The 22,628-nt window shown below is 38.5% G+C and overlaps 1 protein-coding gene across 2 annotated transcripts in view; it reads left to right on the top strand.

Annotated features, from left to right (window-relative positions):
- Positions 1 to 22,628, top strand: part of RNF169 (ring finger protein 169) — a 79,729-nt gene that overhangs the window by 50,793 nt on the left and 6,308 nt on the right. For both annotated transcript variants that reach the window (XM_036028814.1, XM_028516514.2), the window contains exons 4-5: positions 5,632 to 5,750; positions 22,390 to 22,483. In XM_036028814.1, coding sequence (XP_035884707.1) covers positions 5,632 to 5,750; positions 22,390 to 22,483 — 213 coding nt within the window. The remainder of the gene's footprint in view (positions 1 to 5,631; positions 5,751 to 22,389; positions 22,484 to 22,628) is intronic.

The raw sequence follows: 22,628 nt of genomic DNA, 5'->3' as shown, positions 1-22,628 counted from the left end.
TTTCTAATTAACCAGAGTTAATAAAGCTTTACTGTATATAAAGACTGACAATATAGCAGAATAGGGGGGGAAAAATCTCTGGTTCAGAAGTCTGTCTCAGATAGGTCCCAGCATTAAAACAGACTGTATAACCTTGGCCAGATTATTTAATTGCTCTGTGCTTTTGATGTACTCTTTGTAAAGGCATTTTCTGAATTTCAGAAAGTTAAATTATTTAAGCTTTCTTGGATTGATTGTATTTGCTGATTATCAACAGGCATGTGGAGCTTTTTGGATCCAGCTATAATAATAATTTTAATTTTTTAGTTATTACTAAAAACAACCACTTGCATTTTTTATACAGTTTCAACCTTCTAAAAGATTCCATTTAACAAACATAAAATGCTTGTTATTCTTAATGCACTGTTCATTGGGAACTACAAAAGGCAAAAGACTACTACCAGGAAGATATTTGGTTAGGAAGGCAAGAGTAAAATACATGGTAGTCTTGTGCATATAGTATTGGGTTGGCCAAAATGTTTTAGTTTTTCTCTGTACAATGGCTCTAGTAGTACCTAGTTGTCTTTAGTTTCGTTCAAAACAATTTTGTTTGATTGTCTTGTGACAGCTGTCACATCAAAATCAGTATGCATTTTTTAAAAACTTATCAAAATTGGTGAATTTTTGTGCAGCCATTTTAATATTGAGGATGTAAGAAGATACAGCTTTGGCATGTTATGCTTTATTATTTTAAGAAAGGTAAGACACAATTGAAACACAAAAAGATTTGTGCAGTGTATACAGAAGGTGCTGTGACTGATCGTGTCAAAAGTGGTTTGCAAAGTTTCTTGGTAGTAATGACATTTTGGCCAAATAATTCTTTCTTTGGGGCTGTCTTATGCATTGGAAGATGTTTAGCAGCACCCCTGGCCTCTTCCCACTAGAAGACAATAGTGGAATATAACTGATATACTCAAAATACCTAAATCAATAAAATTATTGGTGAAAATGAAAAGTGTGTCTTCTATTTTATAGAAAAAAAATACGATAGACTTTTTGGCCAACTCAATATGTGTTCTGACTAATAACCCCAGCTATGGTCTGTGGTCTCTAAAGACTAAAATTCTGCCTGTGACTTCACCCCAACAGCACTGTCCATTAAGGCCGTCTTGCAAAACAGTCCAGAAGCACGCTTACCTTTGCTATAGGATTTTTGTTGTTGTTTTTTTAATAGAAAGAACCTGCTGTTTTTGGCCTTACCAGATCCAGATTTTCTCCAGGAAATTATCTCTAGTATTAATTTATGTTAAGACTGGGAAATTGCTCTAATGATTTTTTCCTTTACAACTGCCATTTTTGAAATAGAAATCAGTTGCATCAATCTAATTTTCATCTTAAAAGGAATCAGTAAGTACAAATTCTCAGACTGTTTTTTTATTGGTAATAGCCAGTTAGGAAAATTTCCTATGTAAAAACACATTGAATAAAATCTGATCTATGAATACTTCAAGTTTTACATTTTTGTGATTTTTTTTACCCTTTTTCTATGTGCTTTTATATTTTTAGGACTTTTAAATGGCTCCAACTTTGCTATAAATATGTCTTAAGAATTTTTGGTTTTGAACAGATAATTTCATTTATTTGAGCTAAGGCTGCAATCAAATGGGGACCAAAGAGAAGCTCAGGGAGACTTCAGTGGGAAGGCAGGTGAAGGTTTGTATTTTATATAGAGAATGTTATGAATAGGGCTGGACTGAATATTTCACTCTCTGCACCCAAAACCTCAGGGACTCCCTGTTTCCTGTGGAATTAAATGAGAACTCTTCACCCCAACATTCGGATCCTTAGTATTATTCTAGCTTCTATTTCTTACCTTGCTTACATACCAAAACTCTAAAGAATGGAGCTGTTTGCTTGCCCCCAAATATATATCCTGTATTTTCCCTCCTTAGAGTCTTTGATCTCACATCTTCATCTCATTGAAATGTCACCCAACTTACCTATTGAAAGGCTATTTATCTTTTCATGTCCAGTTCAAAACTCATCATATTCCTGGAACCTATAGGTATTTCTCACTTGTTTCTTCACTCTCATCATCCACTCTCCCCTCTAAACTTCCCTCCCCCTGCTTTGCAACTTTGCAGGACTTTTTTTTTTGGAGGGTGGAAGAGAGGGAAGGAAATATTGATTGGTTGTCTCTCATATATGCCTAACCAGAAACTGAACCCATAACCTAGGCATGTGCCCTGACTTGGAAGGAACTGGTGACACCCAACTGACTGAGCCATACCAGTCAGGACTACAGGACTTATTTCATTCTCTCTTACATTATGGTTATCTGTGTGTTTGTATTTCTCTACTAGATTTGTAAGTTCCTCAAGTATAGGAAATGTCTTAGCTGCTTTAAATTTTTTTGCAGTGCCTCATATATCACACGCATTTGATATACATTATCAAGTTGAATTCAAATAGAGGAAGGAAAGTGTTTATTCTGGAATCAGATTATCATGTTAACTTGTTCAGAATGGAAATAAAATGGGCACAATGTTTAATTTATGAATCGTTATGGTACAATTAATATAAATGATAATGTGAATTGTTAGAAAACAGTTTGGTATAAATTCTAGCTGTACCAAATATTACAAAGCACAAAGTGATAAATTGCTTGTCATTCCATAACCTAGAGATAACCCTTATGAGTATTTGAGTAAATGTTTTGCCAGACTTCTTTTCTAAGAGCTTATATACTGCATATATTTTTTCTTTTTAGAAAATGTAATGCAGTGTACATACTGTTTTAAACCTTTTAAAATAAACTATTAAACTGTGGATATCATTCCATGTAAATAAAAAATCTCACATCATTATTTAGTGGTCTTAGTATTCTTTTCTTTTTTTTTTAATATTTTATTTATTTATTTTTAGAGAGGGAAGGGAGGGAGATAGAGAGAGAGAGAGAGAAACATCAATGTGCGGTTGCTGGGGGTTATGGCCTGCAACCCAGGAATGTACCCTGGCTGGGAATCGAACCTGGGACACTTTGGTTCCCAGCCCGCGCTCAATCCACTGAGCTACGCCAGCCAGGGCTGGTCTTAGTATTCTTTACTGTAGAACTAATTTAATTAATTAATCTCCTGTTGATATTTTGCTGTCTTAAACCTCCACTGAGATTAGTTCCTTTGAATAAATTACCACAAGTGACCAGGTCAAGGGGAGTGTCCTTTTAAGGCTGTTGGTACTTATTATTCATTTGACCTACTGAAAGTTTTTATATAGTTATACTTCTACCAATAGTTAAGAAAGTACTAATTTCCTCACTTCCTTGTCAACTCTGGGTATTACCATTCTTTTAATTTTTTTAGGTAAATTAAAAAAAATCACTTAAGGTATTTTATTATGCATGTTTTATACCATTTTAGGAATTCATAATGCTATTGGCTTATTCTTACCTAAAGGGAAAGGTAAGAGGTAAAAATTTTTTATCTTAAGGTTCTAGATTTATCAGGGTGGAAATATAGAGGGATGAGGGGTAACTTTTATTTATATAATTATTTATAATAATGTAAATCTATTTTTCAATAATTATAAGGAACCTAGTGTATATTTATTATAATGCTGAAGTTTTTTTTCTTAAAAGATTAATAGTATTTAAATGGACAAAAATAAAGTCTATATTTTGTTGACTACTTCCTACTTGTTAGTTAATGTTCTAAGTGCTTTTAATGGTTTGTCACAATCTTTGTGGTAGGTAGAGCAATCTTTATCTTGTAGATGAGGAAACTGAGGCTCAGATTTTATCTTTAGTTGTTTAAACTACCTACAGTGACCATGATAAGTAAGAGAGCTGGGATTTGAACATTCTTTTATTTGGCACCGAATTGATTATGTAGAAACACCTAAATAGAAATTGCCATTATTTATTCCCTGTTGAGTCTATAGATGTCAAACCTTTTTCTCAGAGTTGAGAAGAGAATATTTTATAAAATTTGATAATGGGTTAGTACTGTTAAAAAGCTTCTCCAGTGAACAGTTTGTATAGTAGGGTTCTTTAAGGAGTGCTACCCTACAAAATTGGAAAGCTTCCTTATAAACTGTAATTCTTCAACTATTTCTCAAAGGCTAACTATTAAAAAATAGCCTATTGTATGTATGTGCCTGTCAGCCCAGAGAATAACAAAGCATTTAAGGAATGCTGTGTACTCTGAGCCACAAGATGACACCTTGCGTGCCTCTGTTTATAACTCTCACATTGGTAGTCATTTGATCATTAGATAACTGGTCAATCATCAGGTGATTAGACATTTTTTATTTACCTGCTTTATAATGGTATTGGGAGTCCTAAAGCAAAGATAGTCACTTGTTCTCACAGAGTTTATTGCCTAAAGCAGAAGACAGGGTCTTAAATAAGAAGCTATAGTTCAGTGTGATTAGTTGTTTCTAAAAAGAAGACTGTTGTATTGAACCATGAGTCATCTCCTTACTGTATGTTGGATGTAAAAGGCACATGTAAAAAAAACCTCAAATGTAAACTGAAAGACTCAAAAAGAAATTCATATAAAATGAAGGTAAAGGAATATCAACAAGATGGAAAAAGCTGACTCTGGGGGTATTTGGAAGCCCTTTCAGATAAAGTGACATTTAAGATGCATCTGAAAGGCCAATGAATATTTTATAGGCAGAGAATGTGGAAGGGGAATATTAGGCAGGGGAATATTAGGCAAAGGGAATAGCATGTCCAAAAGAATAGAGGTTTTAAAAGACTTTAATGTTGCATGTGGAGAATAGAAAGTAGTTTGGTTGTACTAGAGCTCAAGGAGTTCCCTGTGTGGGAACTGGTGTGAAAAAAGCTATGAAAGAAAGTTGAGTCTAGTTTTGAAGGTTATTGTATTATGCTGAGGTATTTAGACTTTATCCTGAAGTCACCAATAGTTAAGCAGGATTCTGTCTGTGTGCTTGATAGTATGGAGGGGATTGGAGGGGGAGAAGGCCAAAGAAAATGAGACCAGAAAGTAGATTATTGCAATATTCCAGGCAGAAGATGATAAAAATGTAAGGAAAGGCAATGACAATGGAGCATACGTGGGATGAGTTAGATCTGAGAGACACTGTATCAGCAGAGTGGAGTAGAGTGGAAGTAGTGTGGTGGAAGTAGTGTGGAGGCAGTTTGGAGACAGATGCTCCAGATTAAGTACCAGTGTTAGCTACTCACTAACTCTGCAATCCTAGACAGATTAACTACTCTTGAGTCTCAGTTTTCCATCTGTAGTAAACAGCTAATAACCCCTTCTTAATAGAGCTGATATAAACAGTAAATGAAATAATGTGTTTTTTAGTGCTAGAGTACTCAAAACCTCTACACAATGTTATTATTGACTTCAAAGGAAGGGAAAGAAAAGAGTCATGGATGACATTGAGGCTTCTGGCTGGATTGGTATTGGGGCTTAGAGAAGATACATAGTTTGATTTTGCATATATTAAGTTTGAGCTACATTGGGATATCCAGATAGGGATCTCCAGGAGGCAGTTGGAAACCTAAACATAGTTTGTAGCTCAGACAGAAGTGACAGTTAATAGCGAAATTTAAAACAACAGTTACTGGAGATTCAATGGGAACCCCAAATGGACAGTGTTGTCTTCTTTCTCTCCTGCCAGTGTCCTGCACGTCTCTCAGATTCAGAGAATGAAGAGCCTTTCCAAGGCAAGATGGCACAGACACATCGCTCTGCATTTGTTTCTAAGAACAACTCCTACACCTTAGCTTTCCTGGCAGGGTAAGAAGAGACTGATACTGAATTCAGTCAGGGTTCTTTCATTTTGGTGTATGAGACAAAAGGGACTGGGGGAGCAAAAGCATTTGTTGTAGTCACTTTGGGGGAGGTAGGAGTGGGGGAGAAAAGTATATTTTACCCATTTCTGGTATCCTCATGGTAAGATTGTACTAATTCCTGCATAGTATGAACTCTTTTTTTTTTTAATTCATGCCATTTTTATTTTTCAATGACAGTAGTTTTCATTTATGTTGAAGACGTAACTCTTGCTTTGAGTATATGAGTTGAACTGTAGATGCCCTCTAAACTTGAAAAAGACTGCTGACTGAGGATTGTCAGCTGTTGGTTGTGTTTGTGGATCACCCCCACCCCCAATTTATAGCAGGCATATCTTAGTGATTATTAGAGGGATCTACTGAAAAGAATAAAGATCATATCACTTTTCCAAACAAGCTACACTAAATACTTCCTGAAACAAATAAATGTTGCTTTAGGCAATCTCTGATTAATTAATATCTCCTAATTTGGAATGACTTGGAAATGAAGACATTTTTATTAAAACTCAAGTAAGATGCCAAGGCCAAATTGCTCCAATTAGTTGGAGTGGATATTAAACAGGTGAATTACTTATTACCAATTCCAGTCTCTATTCTTACAATTCATTCATTTAATGCTAGCTACAGGTTAATATGTCATTACCTAGAAATGCCTGTCAAGGAACTTAGAAGATTCTTCTCTGAAGAGCAAAACATAAAGCATCTATATGATGGGGTATGCTTTTGATTATACATGGCTCTGAAATATCTGTAATATATCTTCTTTTCTTGCTCTTTGGCCCATCTTTGCCCTCAGCCTATATTATTGAACCATAATGGGAATTATTTATAGGAAAATATTTACTTAACAGTTTACTTTTAAGAAACATTTGTGATCATATTACACATATCTGGATTTCAGTACTCATTTGTAAAAATAATTCCAAGTTTATAGCCTGAGTTCAGTTATTAGTATAGTCATTAAAAAATTGGATTTGGTTACTGATGTCATAGAAACCTTAGGTTAGAAAATCTATTATGGTAATAGTCTTTTATTTAGTCAACATGCTTTTTCCGTTAGGTAAGAAAATGTGAAGCTCCAGTGGCAAACGTTATTTAGGAAAACAATATGGAGCTGTTAGTGCTGACAGTGAGATGTAACATATGGATGTGCTAAAAAAAAAAGTACTGGGCTGGCCAAAAAGCCCATGTGTTTTTTTCCATAAAATAAAAGACACATTTTTCATTTTCACCAATAACTACTGATTTGAATATTTTGAGTATGTCAGCTATCTCCCACATGGTATAACAATGATTGTCTATTTGATTGCTGTTAACTTCAGCTGGTCTACTTGACCCTGGAACATCATCACCCAGAGAGAGATAATCCAGCAAGAAACTTCACAAATCACTTCTGACACATTCAGTCAGTCACAGCCCCTTCTCCTACACTGCACAAATCTTTTTTTGTGTTTCAGTTGCATTTTTACCCTTCTTGACATAAGAAAGCATAATATGCCGAAAATGTTGCTTATTTTCTTCCATCTTCAATATTAAAATGGCTACACAAAAAATCACCACTTTTGATAAGTTTTTTTTTAAATACACACTGATATGACAGCTGTAACAATGCAATCTAACGAAATAGTTTAGGATGAAGTTAAAGACAACTAAGTGCTACTAGAGCCATCCTGAAGGCCGGGGGTGGGGGGCAGTGGCGGGTAGGTAACAAATGAAGTTTTGGGCTGAGCCAATAGCTTGGTGATGGCTATATACAATGTGTCTGTAAACTTAAAGTTGTTAAAATGATAACTTTTATGTTACATATATTTTACCACAATAAAAAAGGAATTAGCATTGTTAATAGTCTTTTGATATTACAAATACATGTTTTCTGTCTGTTAAGCAGCAACAAAAGGAAAGATTTTCTCTGCAAGTTCTTTTCCTAAAGAGTGTTCCTATGTAAAAGCTTTTTAAATTTTTACAACTATATTTAAATCAAATGAGTTTGTATTTGTTTTACTTATTTACTTTATAAACTTTTCTTTCTTAAGCCCAAAAGCAAGGAGGTAAGAATAAGTAGGCCTGATAGGATGGTTATTTTGGAAGGAATCCATTAATGGATTCTAGCTATGAGTCTTGCCAACAGCTTGGTCTATTTTTATTTGAAAAATTGAAAGTGAAGTGGGCTTTGCAGCACTATCAATAAAGTTCTACAGTCCTTCAAAAATGAAACTTACTCTGAATAGGCAGACAGAATAATAGTTAACCCTAGGTCATTTCTAAGTTAATCAAAATATGTTAATTGAAAAAAAATTAACTTGATATATAATTGTAGTTAAGTTTTATTATTTATTTATTTATTTATATCTGAAAAACTGGTTGGTTTGTTTCCTTTAAAAATTTATTTCCCTTTCTCCTAATTCTCCTCTTCCCCACTAGAAACAAACAAAGGACCTGGTTGCATGTTTTTCTAAAAGCTAACCCTAGATAACTCTCTGTTGAGCTGGTGCCTTTTCTGAGAGTTACGTGGTCACTTTCATTTTCCTCTCATCTTTGGCTGTCAGGGAATTGAAGAGTAGGATAGTATTTTCAATTCAGTCATCATAGCTTCAGTCAACATGTACTACAGAACAGAAAGAGTTTGTCCACTGGCACCAGCAGAGCCCAACACTAAACATTGAGAATTGCAGTGAAGAAAGATTGGCTATTATATTTATGAATGGCGCCACTAAGGAGCAGGGGAAGCTGCTCAAAAGCCTGAATTCCCTGATCTAGACATGGAGGAGGATTTTTAAGGAGTTAAGGGGGACAGGTACGCAGAAGCACTAGCAAAGTGAGTTTCAGTTGGAGGACCTTGGAGCATGGCCATTTATGATAGGGGATGTCATTACAACGAGCCTTCTGCTTCTGAAAGGGTCCTGGTGTTCAGGCTCTGGTTTTGTCTTGGTCCACTGGTTTTGGGTGCAGCTGGAAGTCAAAGTTCTCTTTTCTGCGCATGCGTCAGCTGCATGACTTGCAGTTTTAGTCTGTTGTCTTTATAAAACAGCTCAGTATCTCCTTAAGCAGGATAGGACTGTTTTGAGCTGGTTCTGTGGTTACATATTTCCCCCTTTTGTTGTTCCTTCCTCAATCTTGAAGTTAACAGGGCAACTGGGTCCAGATTCAATTAAGATGGAGGATTAGCTTCAAGATGGAGTCAGATTTGTCCACCCATTGTGCCCTTCTTATCTGGCTCTCACTATCTCATGTGCCCACCTCATCCACAATGGTCCCTGAGTCTTACCAAGGGCACTCCGGGTGTTCACTTTAGAAGCAGAGACCAGAGCTATGGTAGGGGTAGCAGCAGGCCAGGATACCTGTACCATAATCTGAGATAAGGAATAAAGAATAAATTTTATTGTTCTATGCCCTGGTACGTAAGCCATAATGATGATCATCGTTTTGATTATTAGGTAGCATGTAGTATAGCTGCAGTTTATAATTGCAACACACAGGAAAAGGGCAGTTTTAGTTCTCGACAATTCCAAGTCAAAGGATGGGAAAAAAATTGGAAACATGTTTGGAGAGTCACAGAGAGATACTGAAGGAAACTAGAAGAATTCAGGATCCAGTCCACTTTATAAATAGAAAACAAAACAAAACTCAAAAGACAATGAACATCACTTCTACTGAAATATAATTTTTCTCTCTAAAAATGACCCTTATTTTTACCAAAGATAGCTAACACTACTTTATTTGCAAAATAAGTCTGGTTTCAATAAAATTGGCCTGATTATGTGTATAAGTCCAGCAAGAATAGTAATTAACCATATAGGCACTTCAAACTGTGCTTTGCTAAATTTTTTTTATGAGCAATCTTTAGATTGAACTTTTGAAAAAAATCCTCCAAGGCCAGAAAAGCCAAGGTAAGAACTTGCTATCAAAGGATCTCTACAATACCTATAGTTTGGGGCAAAGTCCTCTCTTTTTTGAGGTCTCCAATGTATTCTGAGATTCTTTCCTCTAATTATAACCAGTAGCATGGCATCATCTCAATGAACACTGTGTGCGCTTTGTGGGTTGTGTGTAGGAGGTGAATATCAGGCACATTGTACAAGGGATGAAGTTGCTGGGATCATTTGCAATGAGAGCAAGGTGACAAAAGACCATGCTAAGTGGCCTCAGGTTATCTTGGCGTCAGTTGCTGCCCACAAAGCATTTGAGCCCAGATTTAAACAGAATCAACAGGGACCACTTTAGCTGGCTGGGGCACACCTCGCTCTATATGTCTCGCCTAGCAAGACATATCCTATTCAACTTGGGGGAAGTTGCCAGTCTAACCCCCATTCAAGTAGTCCTTACCAAGGTTCAATCATCTCGAGGAGCTCTGAACAGTACCTGACGTCGGCCCTTTGTCAGCTCTGGTACTTAGGCATCTGGCTGTAGCCTTTAACAGACATGGCCAGAGGAACTTTGTTGCAGTTCCTAAGCCTTGGTAAGGAGTCAGTACCATACTATTATTGACCAAATTCATTTTCTAGTTGCCTAGACAATAACCTTGGCCAACCCATGCAAAGGAGATGTAGCACAGTAGCCCTAAACTGGGGAGCTGCTTAAGTGTTCATGATATTAAAAAAAAAACACAAACCAACCACCTTGAGGACTAGCAGATATGGACACACTGCTTATTACTCACATTACAGGGGAGCGCACCGATGGCAGTGGTTTGGGGTGAGAGAACACACCCTTTCCAGTCTGAGGCTCATTATAAGGGGTCCTGGACAAAGGCAGCACAGGTCCAGGTTGCACAAACCTACATGTGGCCCAGAGCTACATGACATCAGTGTGTACGTGCAGATGGAAAAGGTCAAGAAGCAGTCACAAGACAAGAAGCCACTCCCAAAAGGAGATAAGGAGGGAATTACAATCCATTCCCAAAATAATACACATTCCTCTGGCCAGGGGCCCCCTGGCCAGCCTGCATCACAGGTAGTGGGAGAGTCATGTATTGACCCTGCAGGAGAGAATTATGAAAGAGTCCACAGCTGCTGGTTAGGGGCTTAAGGAATGGAACTGCTTTGTACCTGACTGCAAATATTTACATGTGCCTGGTTAGACACCATTCTCCTGCATTACTAGTATGTTGATGCCCTGGTCTGCAGCTCTTGAGCAATAGTTGGCCAGTGCACAGATACCACTCTGTTCATAAGGATGTAATCCAAAGCAATTCAGTTACCTAATACAACTTTGGCCAGCATATAAGGCAGGGGTGTTAAAACTCATTTTCACCAGGGGCCACATCAGCCTCGCAGTTGCCTTTAAAGGGCAAAATGTAATTCTAGGACTGTGTAAATGTAACTACTTCTTAACTAGGGGAAAGGAGCTCAGCACTGCCGCCTGGTAGAAACAAGGTGACAGGCTGGATAAAACAAGGGGGAGGGCTGGATTCGGCCCATGGGCCTTATGTTTGCCACCTGTGATCTAAGGCCTCCTTTTGATATGTTGTCTCATTGGCTATTATTCCCAAAGTTATTGAAAGATTTTTAATCATGTGTTCATGGGCTCCCTCTCCCCACCAGGAGATAAAGTCCTGCCAATCACTGGCAAAAAACCATCTTCCTAGGTGGTAAATAGATAGAATACTAGGGAGCTTCCCTTTTAAGTCGACTGAATACATTTAAAGGAAGCTACTTAAATTTTATATGTACAAAGGAGATGGTTTAAAGTGAGTAGAATATTAAAAATACAGACAAATAAATTAAAGACAAGGAGGCCCAGAAGTGAATTGTGCTTTACTTTTGTTGGTTGTCTTCTAATCAGTAACTACTTGACATCCATTAAGAGTTTGCATGAGTATTCTGACTGTCTGACTGTTGGGACATATCTGGGGTTCATGTCCCCCCTCTGATTTCCCCTATGGTAGGTTTTTTCTATTTTTAGAGACACAGGGAAGGAAGGAGAAACAGTGGGAGAGAAACATCAATGTATGGTTACCTCTTACACACCCCCTACCAGGGACCTGGCCCACAAACCAGGCATGTGCTCTGACAAGGAACTGAACCAGCGACCCTTTGGTTTGCAGTCCAGCACTCAATCCACTGAGCCATGCCAGCCAGGGCTCACCCTCAGTGTTTTTAAGGAGAGCCGAATCAATTTAACAGAAGAGTGGCTTGTTAAAAGAACCTGGTAGGGTCCCACCTATTTGTGCTCAAACTGGTTATCAGGATGTTTGTTCTTTCATGATTTGATTTTATTTTTTTAATTACTTTAGATTTTACTTCTTTATTATTTAGAAAAAGGGAAAGGGAGGGAGAGAGAGAGAAAAAAAAAACATTGATGTGAGACAGAAACAGAGTTTGGTTGCCTACTGCACACACCAGGACAGGGGACCTAACCTAGAACCCAACCTAGAACCCAGGCCTGTGTCCTGACCAGGAATCAAACTGGTGACCTTTCGCTTTGTGAGACAACACCCAACCAACTGAGCCACACTGGTCAGGGCCCATTCTTCTATGATTTTGACAATACCTATCTCTGGGACTGAGTGATGGAGAGGTACATCAAGTATATCATCCTTCTAGAAGCAAGCTTATGAGTAGCTATTTAAATTAGACCTAAGTACTACCTATAAATGACAAAAAACTTAAGCTGGCATGGTTATAGATCTGATTAAAATGCAATGGACAGTGAAATTTGCTTTTCTCTAAAATATTTTAAGATACCAAATGAAAATAGTATAACAGAACATTGTAGACTCCTGGAGATTATAATTTCTGGAATATTCATTTAGTAATAAAAATACAACATAATTATTTCTTTATTTGACAGAACTTGCCATGTAATTTTGTGTATAATAGGCCTCTGATTAGTGTAACTTTTTTTCTCTTATAAAGAGAGAGAGAAAGAATAAATCTTTGAGGCATTCCAGGGGTCCACCAGAATACCGGAACCCTGAAAAGTTTGTCAAAATATATCAAAGGTTTGGACATTTGACTAAATAGGGTCATAAGTCATTATGGAGCAATAAGTAATTACCCATTTAACTAAAGTGATGATAAAAGGCAAATACAGAAGCTTACATAACTATGAGCAAAACTTAGTTCTTACTATTGAGGAGATTCAGTTTTCTTAAGTAATCAAGGACCTGATTAAGACAACAGAAAACACAGAATTTTTGCTTTATAGGTGGCCAACTTTTTTGCAGTATCTGCAGCAGACCGATAATGCAAGAAACTGTCTTTTTTTAGCAGAGAGAAAACAAAACTCTAATTTTGCATCAGCTTACTTTTCATATTTCCTGTCTTAGAATTCCTGTCCCATAAACCTACAACATTCCTTTTTACATTCAGATTTTTTCCTTTCCCATTCTAAAACAACTAGCTTTACTTCAGGAATCAAAATTCTTTTCCCTTAAAAAAAACCACTCTCTATATATACATATATATGTCTATCTCCATACCTTATACCTTTTTATTGAAAACATTATTTTTTTAGATTAATTTACAATTCTTAACTCTTAGAAAACTTAATTTCTAGTGACGACTAAAAGAGTAGTCAATTAGCATTCTTTAGATTTGCAAATATGTGAATGCATTTTATAACTTCTAGAAACAGGCTTTTGTTGGCAATTATTTACATTTTTTGAAACATGTTTTTTAATAAAGTTCAAGACATTTATTGACAAATCCAAATTTATCTTTTAGTTTCTCTGTTAATAAGCCAAAAAGTAGCCTTAAGACTTACCTAGCAATTAATACTTCAGCATTTCATGTTATTTGGAAGTATCTAGATATTCAATAACTTTTATTATTTAACTTGATAAAACTCTAAAGTTTCAAGTTACCAAAGAGATTTGGGAAACCATCTCTTAGATGGTTTAGAGAACCATTAAAGAACACATGCAATATAATTATTGCTAGAGTTAACCTAAAAGGAACTTTGTTATCCCACTTAATTTACTTGCTCCTGACAACTAAATTTAGATTACTTATGGAAGTTTTATTATATCAAGTTAATTTTCTTGCTGACAAATTTTGCAACATAAATAACACAAATTTGACTAGTAAACTCCAGTAGAATAAAAGTATTATTTCATTGATGATTCTAAAGATGTCTATTTAACCAAACCAAACTCAAATCATCTTTAATATCAAACATTTCCCAGATCATGAGATTCTGAAAAGCACTGCGGGGTTTTTTTTTAGCATTGTCATATAAGCGCTTGTTTGTCTAAGCCAATTTAATACCACAAATCAGCAATTCCATCCAATGATCAAACATAGACATATATAAACAGAGACAGAGATCTCATAGCTTTCATTATAAAATGCTAGTCTGTGTTCCAGGTACAATACATACACTCAGAGGAAAGACTTGATCAAAATATTTTGGCAGATGGACTAAATTAAGTTTTTGCTCAGATGGGCAAAGCTTTACATGCTGTATGAAAGCCATTTAAAAATTAAAATCAATCATAGAATTCATTTGTCTCTGAGAGGCCTTATGCCCTCTCCTACAAGGGTGCCCCTTAAGGTGGACTTGTCAACAAACACAACCACGGAGAATGGAAAGCGAGTGTGCACAGTCACGTTGGGTAGCTCCGAAGGTAAGAGCGCAGCTTTGGAAGGCCTCAAGTTAAAGCCGCAGGTTTGCCGGCGCACGGGAGCCACAGCACAGGTGGCTGCCTGCGTCCTCCCACGGAGGAGGTGGGGGAGGGGAACCAGTCTCAACCGCCACTAGAGCCCTGTGTTTGGTCTTCTCAGTGGGGGCAAACCACGAAAGAACAGGGTATTCTCCTTCTGAGGGTGGCCACAGTGAACAAGGCAAGGGATAAATTCTGGGAATTGAGCTGGGGCCAAATCCTAAGCACTGGAACTCAGGAGTTGAAGGTTGAACTTTGACTAAGCACGGGGTGGGCTTCTCTGCACCCCACGCAGCTCAGGGGGCTGAGTGCCCACAGGCTGCCGCCGGCTGCGTAACCCTGCACAACGAAAGCCCAGCGGAGTGTGAGTGCGCACTGCCCTGGGACAACTCTCGGACCGGGAGAGAGCCGCGCCCCCCTCTACTACCGGGTGAGAAGGGTCTCATGAAGGAAGTCGCTATGGTCACCTCGAGATTCAGTTCCTAAAAGTCAAATCATTTGAAACAGACAACACACCTCACACACATTCATACGACCCCGACCGCCACCACCATACGGAACTTTAGAACTTAATTTGCCAGCTCTAGACCAAATGAAAACCCATTTCAAGTTAAAAACAAAATTCTAAGGCTTGGTTCAAACAAACCAAACAATTTCGATCAGAATTACCAAGGTAACTTCTCAAAGCGTGTTTCCTTATGTAAGCAGTGGGAAATCCCAGACCACCAACGGGAAAGTTCCTCTGGTGTCAGTACGCGTGGCCTTACTCACCGAGAGACCTCCTCCGAGCCCAGTGTGCAGTTTCTCCCACTGCGAAGGCAAAGCGCTGCACGCACGTCTGTCCCTGGAACAATCAGTCAAGCAGCCGCTCAACCTGATGAGACTGCCAGCGGCCAGGAGTCACTCCATCGTGGGCGCAAAGCCCACGCAGGGCTAAGTTCCTTTGTAGTCGCCATTTTTATTGCAAAACAAGGTTCGTCACACCTGGTGCCAGCGGAGCCAAACATGAAACACCAAGAATTGCAATGAGGAAATTTTGGCTATTATATTGCAAATGGCGCCACTCAAGAGAATGATAAGCTAATCCTCTAAAACCTGAACTCCCCCTATCCAGGTTTCTGAGTCGGTTTCAAAGAGTTTACGGCAACAGGTATGCGGAAGTGTTGGTGGGGTGAGTTTTAATTGGAGGATCTTGGAGCTTGGCCGTTTATGGTGAGAAGTGTCATCACAGGATCTTCCTGGACTACAGACCGTGTGCTTCTGGAAGTGTTCCTTTGATTCCGGTCAAAGTTCTGTCCTCTGCGCATGCTTCAGCTGCGTCACTTGTGGTTTTGGCCTGCTGTCTCTCCAAAGGAGCTCAGTATCTCATTAAATAGGACAGGATGATTTTGAGCTGTTTTACAGTTACACATGGCCTATAAGTTTTAAAAAATAATTTAGATATACTCCTCCCATATGTATTACTTAACATAGTCTTTATTCTCCATTAAGGCTCAGTCTTTATAAATTTTTACTGTAAGTTACTTGAAATTATTCTTGTAAATAGAGAATAGCCATAAAAAATCAAACCATCTATCCTCTTTGCAGTTTAATGTAGTAAAAAAAAAAAAGTGATTTGGTAATGTTAGTATTGCCAAAGTTGTATCTTAAGTAAGTTGTGCCTAGCAGGATTGCTGGCACATACAGAATAAGGCACTGTTGCTATTTTGTTATCTTTTAGAACCACAGACTCTCAAAGCTAAAAAGGACCTTAAATATTGTCTCATCTAATTCTTTTGTTTTACGCATGAGGAGATTATAGCCCAGAGAGAGAATACGACTTGCCAAATCGTAGACTGTAGAAAACTGAGTTACAACTGAGGTTTATTGGATTTTTCTACTATACCCCATTGTCCCCCAGGACCTTCTTGTCGATCCCTGTGCTGCCTCTGTTAAAAGTAATGAAATATGGTTAGAAAATGAAATAGCCTCAGAAGTGATGTGGAACCTGAGAAGAATGGCAGTTTTTAGAGGTGTCAGTAATACCCCTGACATATTAGAATAGAAATATCCTAGTAGTTTCCAGAGGTGCCTGGCCAGATGGTGAGGGAACTAGCCTGTTCCCAGTGCTTCTTGCCACGTTCGGTACTTTACATACCTCATTTCATGTAATTCTTGTATTAAGCCTACGTGACCTGTATGTAATATTATTCTCACTTTACAGCTAAGGAAAATGCAGTTCAAAGAGGTTAAGTAACTCACGCAAGAACTTATCACCTCTGTAAAGTGACGGATGGAATTGGAACTCAGGTCTCTCTTACCTGTAAACCTATACTCTTTCTATTAAACCATTCTCAGCGCCCTGTGACAAAAGGCCCTGTTGCTTGGATCTGTGTCTTGAAATGATCTACCTTTGTAACAGAAAGCTGCCTTTCATCTTTTTGCTGGATAATGTATACCCTGCTGTGTGTTCTAAAAAGATACAAGGTTGCTACAGAGATCTAAGAAGCTGTCCAGTTATCATGCTATTTGAGGGGACTCAATCCTTTTGCATTATGCTGTGGAAACAGTGTTCCTACCCACCTGCAAATGAATACTGGTGTATGTCCAGAATAGACAAATACATGGAGACAGAAAACAGATTAGTGGTTGCTTAGGACTGGAGGAGAAGGGCAGGGTAAGGAGTATTAGCTAAAGGCTATGAGGTGATGGAGATATTCTAACGTTGATTGTGTGATGGTTAATAACTCTGTGACTATACTACAAACTTAAATTGTACACTTAAGAAAAAAAGAAATATGCCCTGGCTGGCGTAGCTCAGTGGATTGAGCTTGGACTGCGAACCAGGCATCGCAGGTTCGATTCCTGGTCAGGGCACATGCCTAGGTTGCAGGCCATGACCCCCAGCAACCACACATTGGTGTTTCTCTCTCTCTCTCTCTTTCTCTCTCCCTTCCCTCTCTAAAAATAAATAAATAAAATCTTAAAAAAAAAAGAAAAGAAAGAAATAAAGAATACTCATGTACAACACAGATAATCCAGATCATAAATACACAAGGGAAGGATTTTAACAAATTCTCATCCATTTCTGCTTGGCAGCTACAATGAGACCTAAGGGAACTGCTGGTTTCATTCAAGTATCTGGGGAGGCAGGTGACGGGGGGCTCACACACCCTGGCCAGAGGCTGGGAGGAGGGTCTTCTCCAGCCTTTAGTTTCTTGGTGGGGCTCAGCTCTGTTAGACCTGAGAATTTGATTAAAAGAAACTAATGTGGTGTGGGTGAGATAGATGGGTGAGCAGTTGAGAGCTTGAGCTCTCTAGTGTTTTATATCATGTGTTAACATTTGAAAACTCTTTAAGCAGTGTTTTAGAAGGATTAAATCTTCTAGCTTTCTAGCTGCATATACTGGCTGTCCCTCCTTTTCTTTGTTTGTAAGTCAGACTCATTGTGGTTATAGGTATTTTTAGCCTAACTAGACATCCCAGAAACCATCTGGCCTCTTGGCAGTGGAAATTTTAAACCAGTTGCCTTTCAGACAATGCTGCTTTCTCTTGTTTATGACTTCATGATGTGTTTGGAAGAGAGAGCTTCCCTAGACATTCTGGGTCTGTTCCGTGGCAGAGTAGAGTAGCATGTAAATCAGTATGCTGTGGGAGGAAGAGCATAGGCTTTAGAATCATAGAGATTTGGGGTCAAATCTTGGCTTTGGCTGTGTAACCTTGGAAAGATCACTTCCCTCAGTTCTTTGTAAATTGAGGATGATGGTACATATCTCGTAGGGTTTCTGTATGGATTAAATGAGATACACTGTATTTAAAACACTTAGCACAGTGTATGACAGATACTACATTCCTAATGAATGTTTAAATTCCTAATTAAAGTTTTCTTAAAGAAGAGAGAGGCATTTCTGTACATATTTTTATTCATGTACAATAGATTTATTGAGTATATCTACTATGTGCCAGGCACCATAGCAGGGTTTGGGGATACGGAAGGGTGTACACAGAGGTGGGAGAAGTCACTTCTCTGTTTTTAGTGAAGGTGTGTTTGAGCTCTTTCAGTGCTAAGAACAGTATCAGGTTTATTGCTCTTGACTCTTCTCAGCCAGAACTTTGACACTTCTTAAGATGGCCAACTCCTACAGTAATAATATCTATATATTATATATTGTTTATACGGTATTTTTAATTCATGACTTTTGTGTTTCTTCATGTGACTATAATAACACAATGGGGAGATAGCATTATATAGGATCAAAGTTTTTGTACACTATTTGACACAAAGTTTTGAGCTAATATCAATTTGAAATAGATTGTTATAAATAGTTAACTGTAATCCCCAGTGTGACCACTAAGAAAATAACTTAAACTTACACAATATTATAATACAGGATGGGGCAAAAGTCAGTATTAATAAAAGTAGGTATTAATAAATAATTATACAAGATTAAACTGTTTCATGTACTCACAACTGTAAACCTATATTTTCTCTACCCTGTGTATGTCAGTTATATCTCAGTAAAGCTAGGAAAAAAGAAAAAGCATCTAGATTGCAAGGAAAGAAGTAAAACTGTCTCTACAGGTGACATGATGTTATTCGTAAGAAATTCTAAAGATTTCATGAAAAAACTATTAGAATTAAACAAACTAGCAAAGTTGGAGGATATAAGATCACCGCACAAAGATCGGTTGAATTTCTACACACTAATAATGAACAATCTGAAAATGTAATTAGGAAAGCAATTCCATCTGCAGTAGCATCAACGAGAATAGAACAGTCACAATTAAGTTTAACCAAGGAGGCATAAGACTTAACACTGAAAACTATACAACATTGTTGAAAGAAGTTAAACAAGACCTAAGTAAAGGGAAACACTTGCTGTGCTCACAGATTAGAAGTCTGTGACATTAGAAGTCTATGATGGTAGTACACCCCAACTCGTTTTACAGATTCATTGCAATATCTATTAAAATTCCAGCCTCATTTTTTTGTGGAAATGAAAAGCTGATAGTAAAATCACATATGGAATTGTAAAGGATGCCGAATAGCCAAAACAATCTTGAAAAAGATCAGAAGTGGAGAACTCACAGTTTTCTGATTTCAAAACTTACCGCATAGCTACAGTAATCATAAGAGGGTAGCACTGAGGGAAAGGTAGATATATCAATGTTTGGGATAGAATTGAAAGTCCAGAAGTAAACTCATACATCTGTGGTCAGTTGATTTTCAGTAAGGATGCCAAGATCTTTCGGTGCGGGAAAGAATAGTCTCTTTACATATGGTGCTGGGATGGCTGGTTTTCCACGTGCCAAAGAATAAAGTTGGACCCCAACCTCATACCATATATAAAAATTAAGTCAAATTTGGTCAGATCCCTAAATGTAAGAGCTAAAACTATAAAACTCTTAGAAGGTGACTCTTGGAGAGGTCAGCTGTGTAATTACCACTCTCCTGCAGCACTTTCATGCTGTGAGTGACTGGACCCTCCTGTGGGTCAGCATTATCTTCCCATCAGTCTGTCTCTAGTGCTTCGTACAGAGTTGGTGCCCAGTCAAGTCTGCTGACCAAATGAGTGGAAGAGACAAGGACAGTTTCAGCCATACTGAGGCTTATCAAAAAGATCTGAAGTGGTCAGAAACTGTTTGGGTGTTTTTGTGGTGTGCTTGAGTGCAAGTGTGGGTCTCCTCCCTGGGCCTTTTCTTTCATTACACATTGCATTTCGGGGGAGTGTGAAGAGGTGCTCCGCAGCAGGAGGTAGTTGTCATTTGTGCATCTGACTAACTTGGGCAGGTAGCCAGTGTCTTTCAGTCTGACTCTGTTACTGCTGACAAAATGGATTCGTAGCCGGTTTTTAAACATTTTATTAAGCTAATTCTTAATTATGGACTATTTGGACTTTAACATATAGGTCTAGCCTCAGTTTGAACACCTTTGCTGACATACAGGTCAGTACCTCTTAAGGCTATCAGTAAACTGCTCTATTGAAAGTTACAAAGTTCTTACTTAGGTACATGAGTGTCTAAATGTCTACGTGTTTCTCCAATGAAGTCATGCCAAACAAGTCATCTATTGAAAATAATAATGCTGCCTCTTTCAGCTCTGTTTCCATTCCTCCTGACCCAAAGTGCACATTATTTGCCCCAGCATTTTAATCTGCCATCCTGTTTACTTCTGGGTGGCTCACACCACTGACAGTTTGTATAAGTTCTGGAATGCAAATGAATTTCAGTACTATTCCAGGTAAAATACAAACCAAGCTGATTTCTAAGCAGCTGCCTTTGTAGGGTGATGTTGAAGTTTCCTACCTGTTTCAAAATAAACCTCTCTCTAGGTAGGACAACTCTCACATTATTTGTTTAGGTTCAATGTTGAATTTTCTGGTAAAGTGCAGGCATGTAGGGCAGGTTGGCCACCACTTCATCCTAATAATAACATAGCATAGATTAGTTCATCAGATTGAAGCCATCCAGCAAGACGGTGTAGCCGAGAGACATAGGATGAGGGAGTTTTGAAGGGGAGGAATACCACAGAAATGTGGGAATGGAAGCCGCTGTGGAGGCAGGACAGGCCTCTGCTAGATATTAGGGAGAGGAGAGGTACCCTGGCAGTACCCCTTATTACCACCTTTATAAATTTCCCTTGGCATAGCACAACTTTAAAAGTAAATCTTTTGCTACAAAAAGTAGATAGGATGTATTCCATTCCAAAGCTATTATAGGGAATTGTTTCTGTTTGGTATCATCTGCCTGGCTGTGTGTCCACCTCGACTTCTGGCTTTTCCAGCCCTACTCTCACTCCATCCCAGAGCTATCAATTACCTGTCTGTCTTTCTGGCATACTTTTTTGTTGTACCATTTTATTGTATTGCATTGGATTATTTATTTGTGTGCCTCACTAGACTCTGATTCCTTGAAGACCTAGGCTGTATCTTGTTCTTTGTATTTTCAGTGCCCAGATAGTGCTCAGTAGTGAGTAGCGTAAGAAAGGGTATGATAAGTGCTTGTTGAATAGAGTTGTAGCACAGGTGTCTATCAGTTGCATACCTTTGTAGAAGCACTGTTCTTGCCACACATGTATTAGGTAAGGGGTGAAGAGTAGAGAACAAAGGTAGTAATAAGAAAACCAAGAATTCCTACTGAGAATCTGTGGGGTGGGTGACAGTCATCACACATAACTCTTACATGGCAGGATTGATGCTCTGATACAGGCACTGTGAGTTTTGATTTGGGTTGTAAAGTCGTGTAATGCACACATAAGAAAAAAAAAAATGTGTCCCTGAAGTCTCTTAAGTTACCAGGATTTAGGCCTTTGGAAGCTCAACCATAATGGATTAAGGGAGAGTCTACAGTTAATTTTGACTCCCTACATGAAAATCTGGTGCTCTGCTGTGCATTTTGTAGATACTTAAATATTTATTTCTTGGCTGATTTAGATTGCTTGCGGAGATGTTTGGAGGAAAAGAAATTCTGTTGCTCCAGCCCCTTCCCGTCTCCCGCCGTGAGAACGGCATCCCGCACACTAGGAGTTGGGTCCGATCCTCAGTCGGGGCACATGCGGAAGGCAGCCCATTGATGTTTGTGTCTCACATCTGTGTTTCTTTCCTCCCTTCCTCTCCCTCTAAAATCAATAAAAATCTCCTCAGGTAAGGATTAAAAAAATCTGTTGTTTGCAAAGGTGGTTGAACCCTGTTAAGGTGAAGTATCCCTATATCTCTCAAAGCATGAGCAAAATAGTCGTTGGTCTTGTGTCAATTAAGCAGGTCTGGTTTGGAGACAGAGGCTTAGACCAAATGCCCTCTCTGGAGAACTCTTTCTCTTTTGACAGGATTTGCTCTCAGGACGTGTTTTGTTAGTAAATTAACTCATTTTCTACTGTAGTTGCCCAAGGGAATTGTCTTTCTTAGTGAGTGGCTGTGAAAACACAGAAGAGATTTTTATTTCTGTTTTCTTAGCTAGCATTACTGGCTGTCCCTGACTATCTGTTCTTTTATTTATTCTTCGTTAGGAACCTAAAGGTGGAGAGGAGTCAAAGCTGCAGTGACACCGCTCAGGACAGAACGAAGGGCAGACTCCGAGCGGCCCCCGCCAGCAAAGCCAAGGTATACCGCAGGCCCCGGGCGTCCGCGTTCCGTGCCACAACCCCTGCCACGGCCACAGGAGAAACATGCGACAGGAAGGGGCAGAATGGGTCCTGGGCATGCTAACTATGTTGGAGAATTTTACAAATAGATGTGAAGAAAGGGT

Source organism: Phyllostomus discolor, chromosome 6 (genome assembly GCF_004126475.2).
Source record: "Phyllostomus discolor isolate MPI-MPIP mPhyDis1 chromosome 6, mPhyDis1.pri.v3, whole genome shotgun sequence".
Classification (NCBI taxonomy): Eukaryota; Metazoa; Chordata; class Mammalia; order Chiroptera; family Phyllostomidae; genus Phyllostomus; species Phyllostomus discolor.
This window is presented reverse-complemented; position numbering and strand designations above follow the sequence as displayed.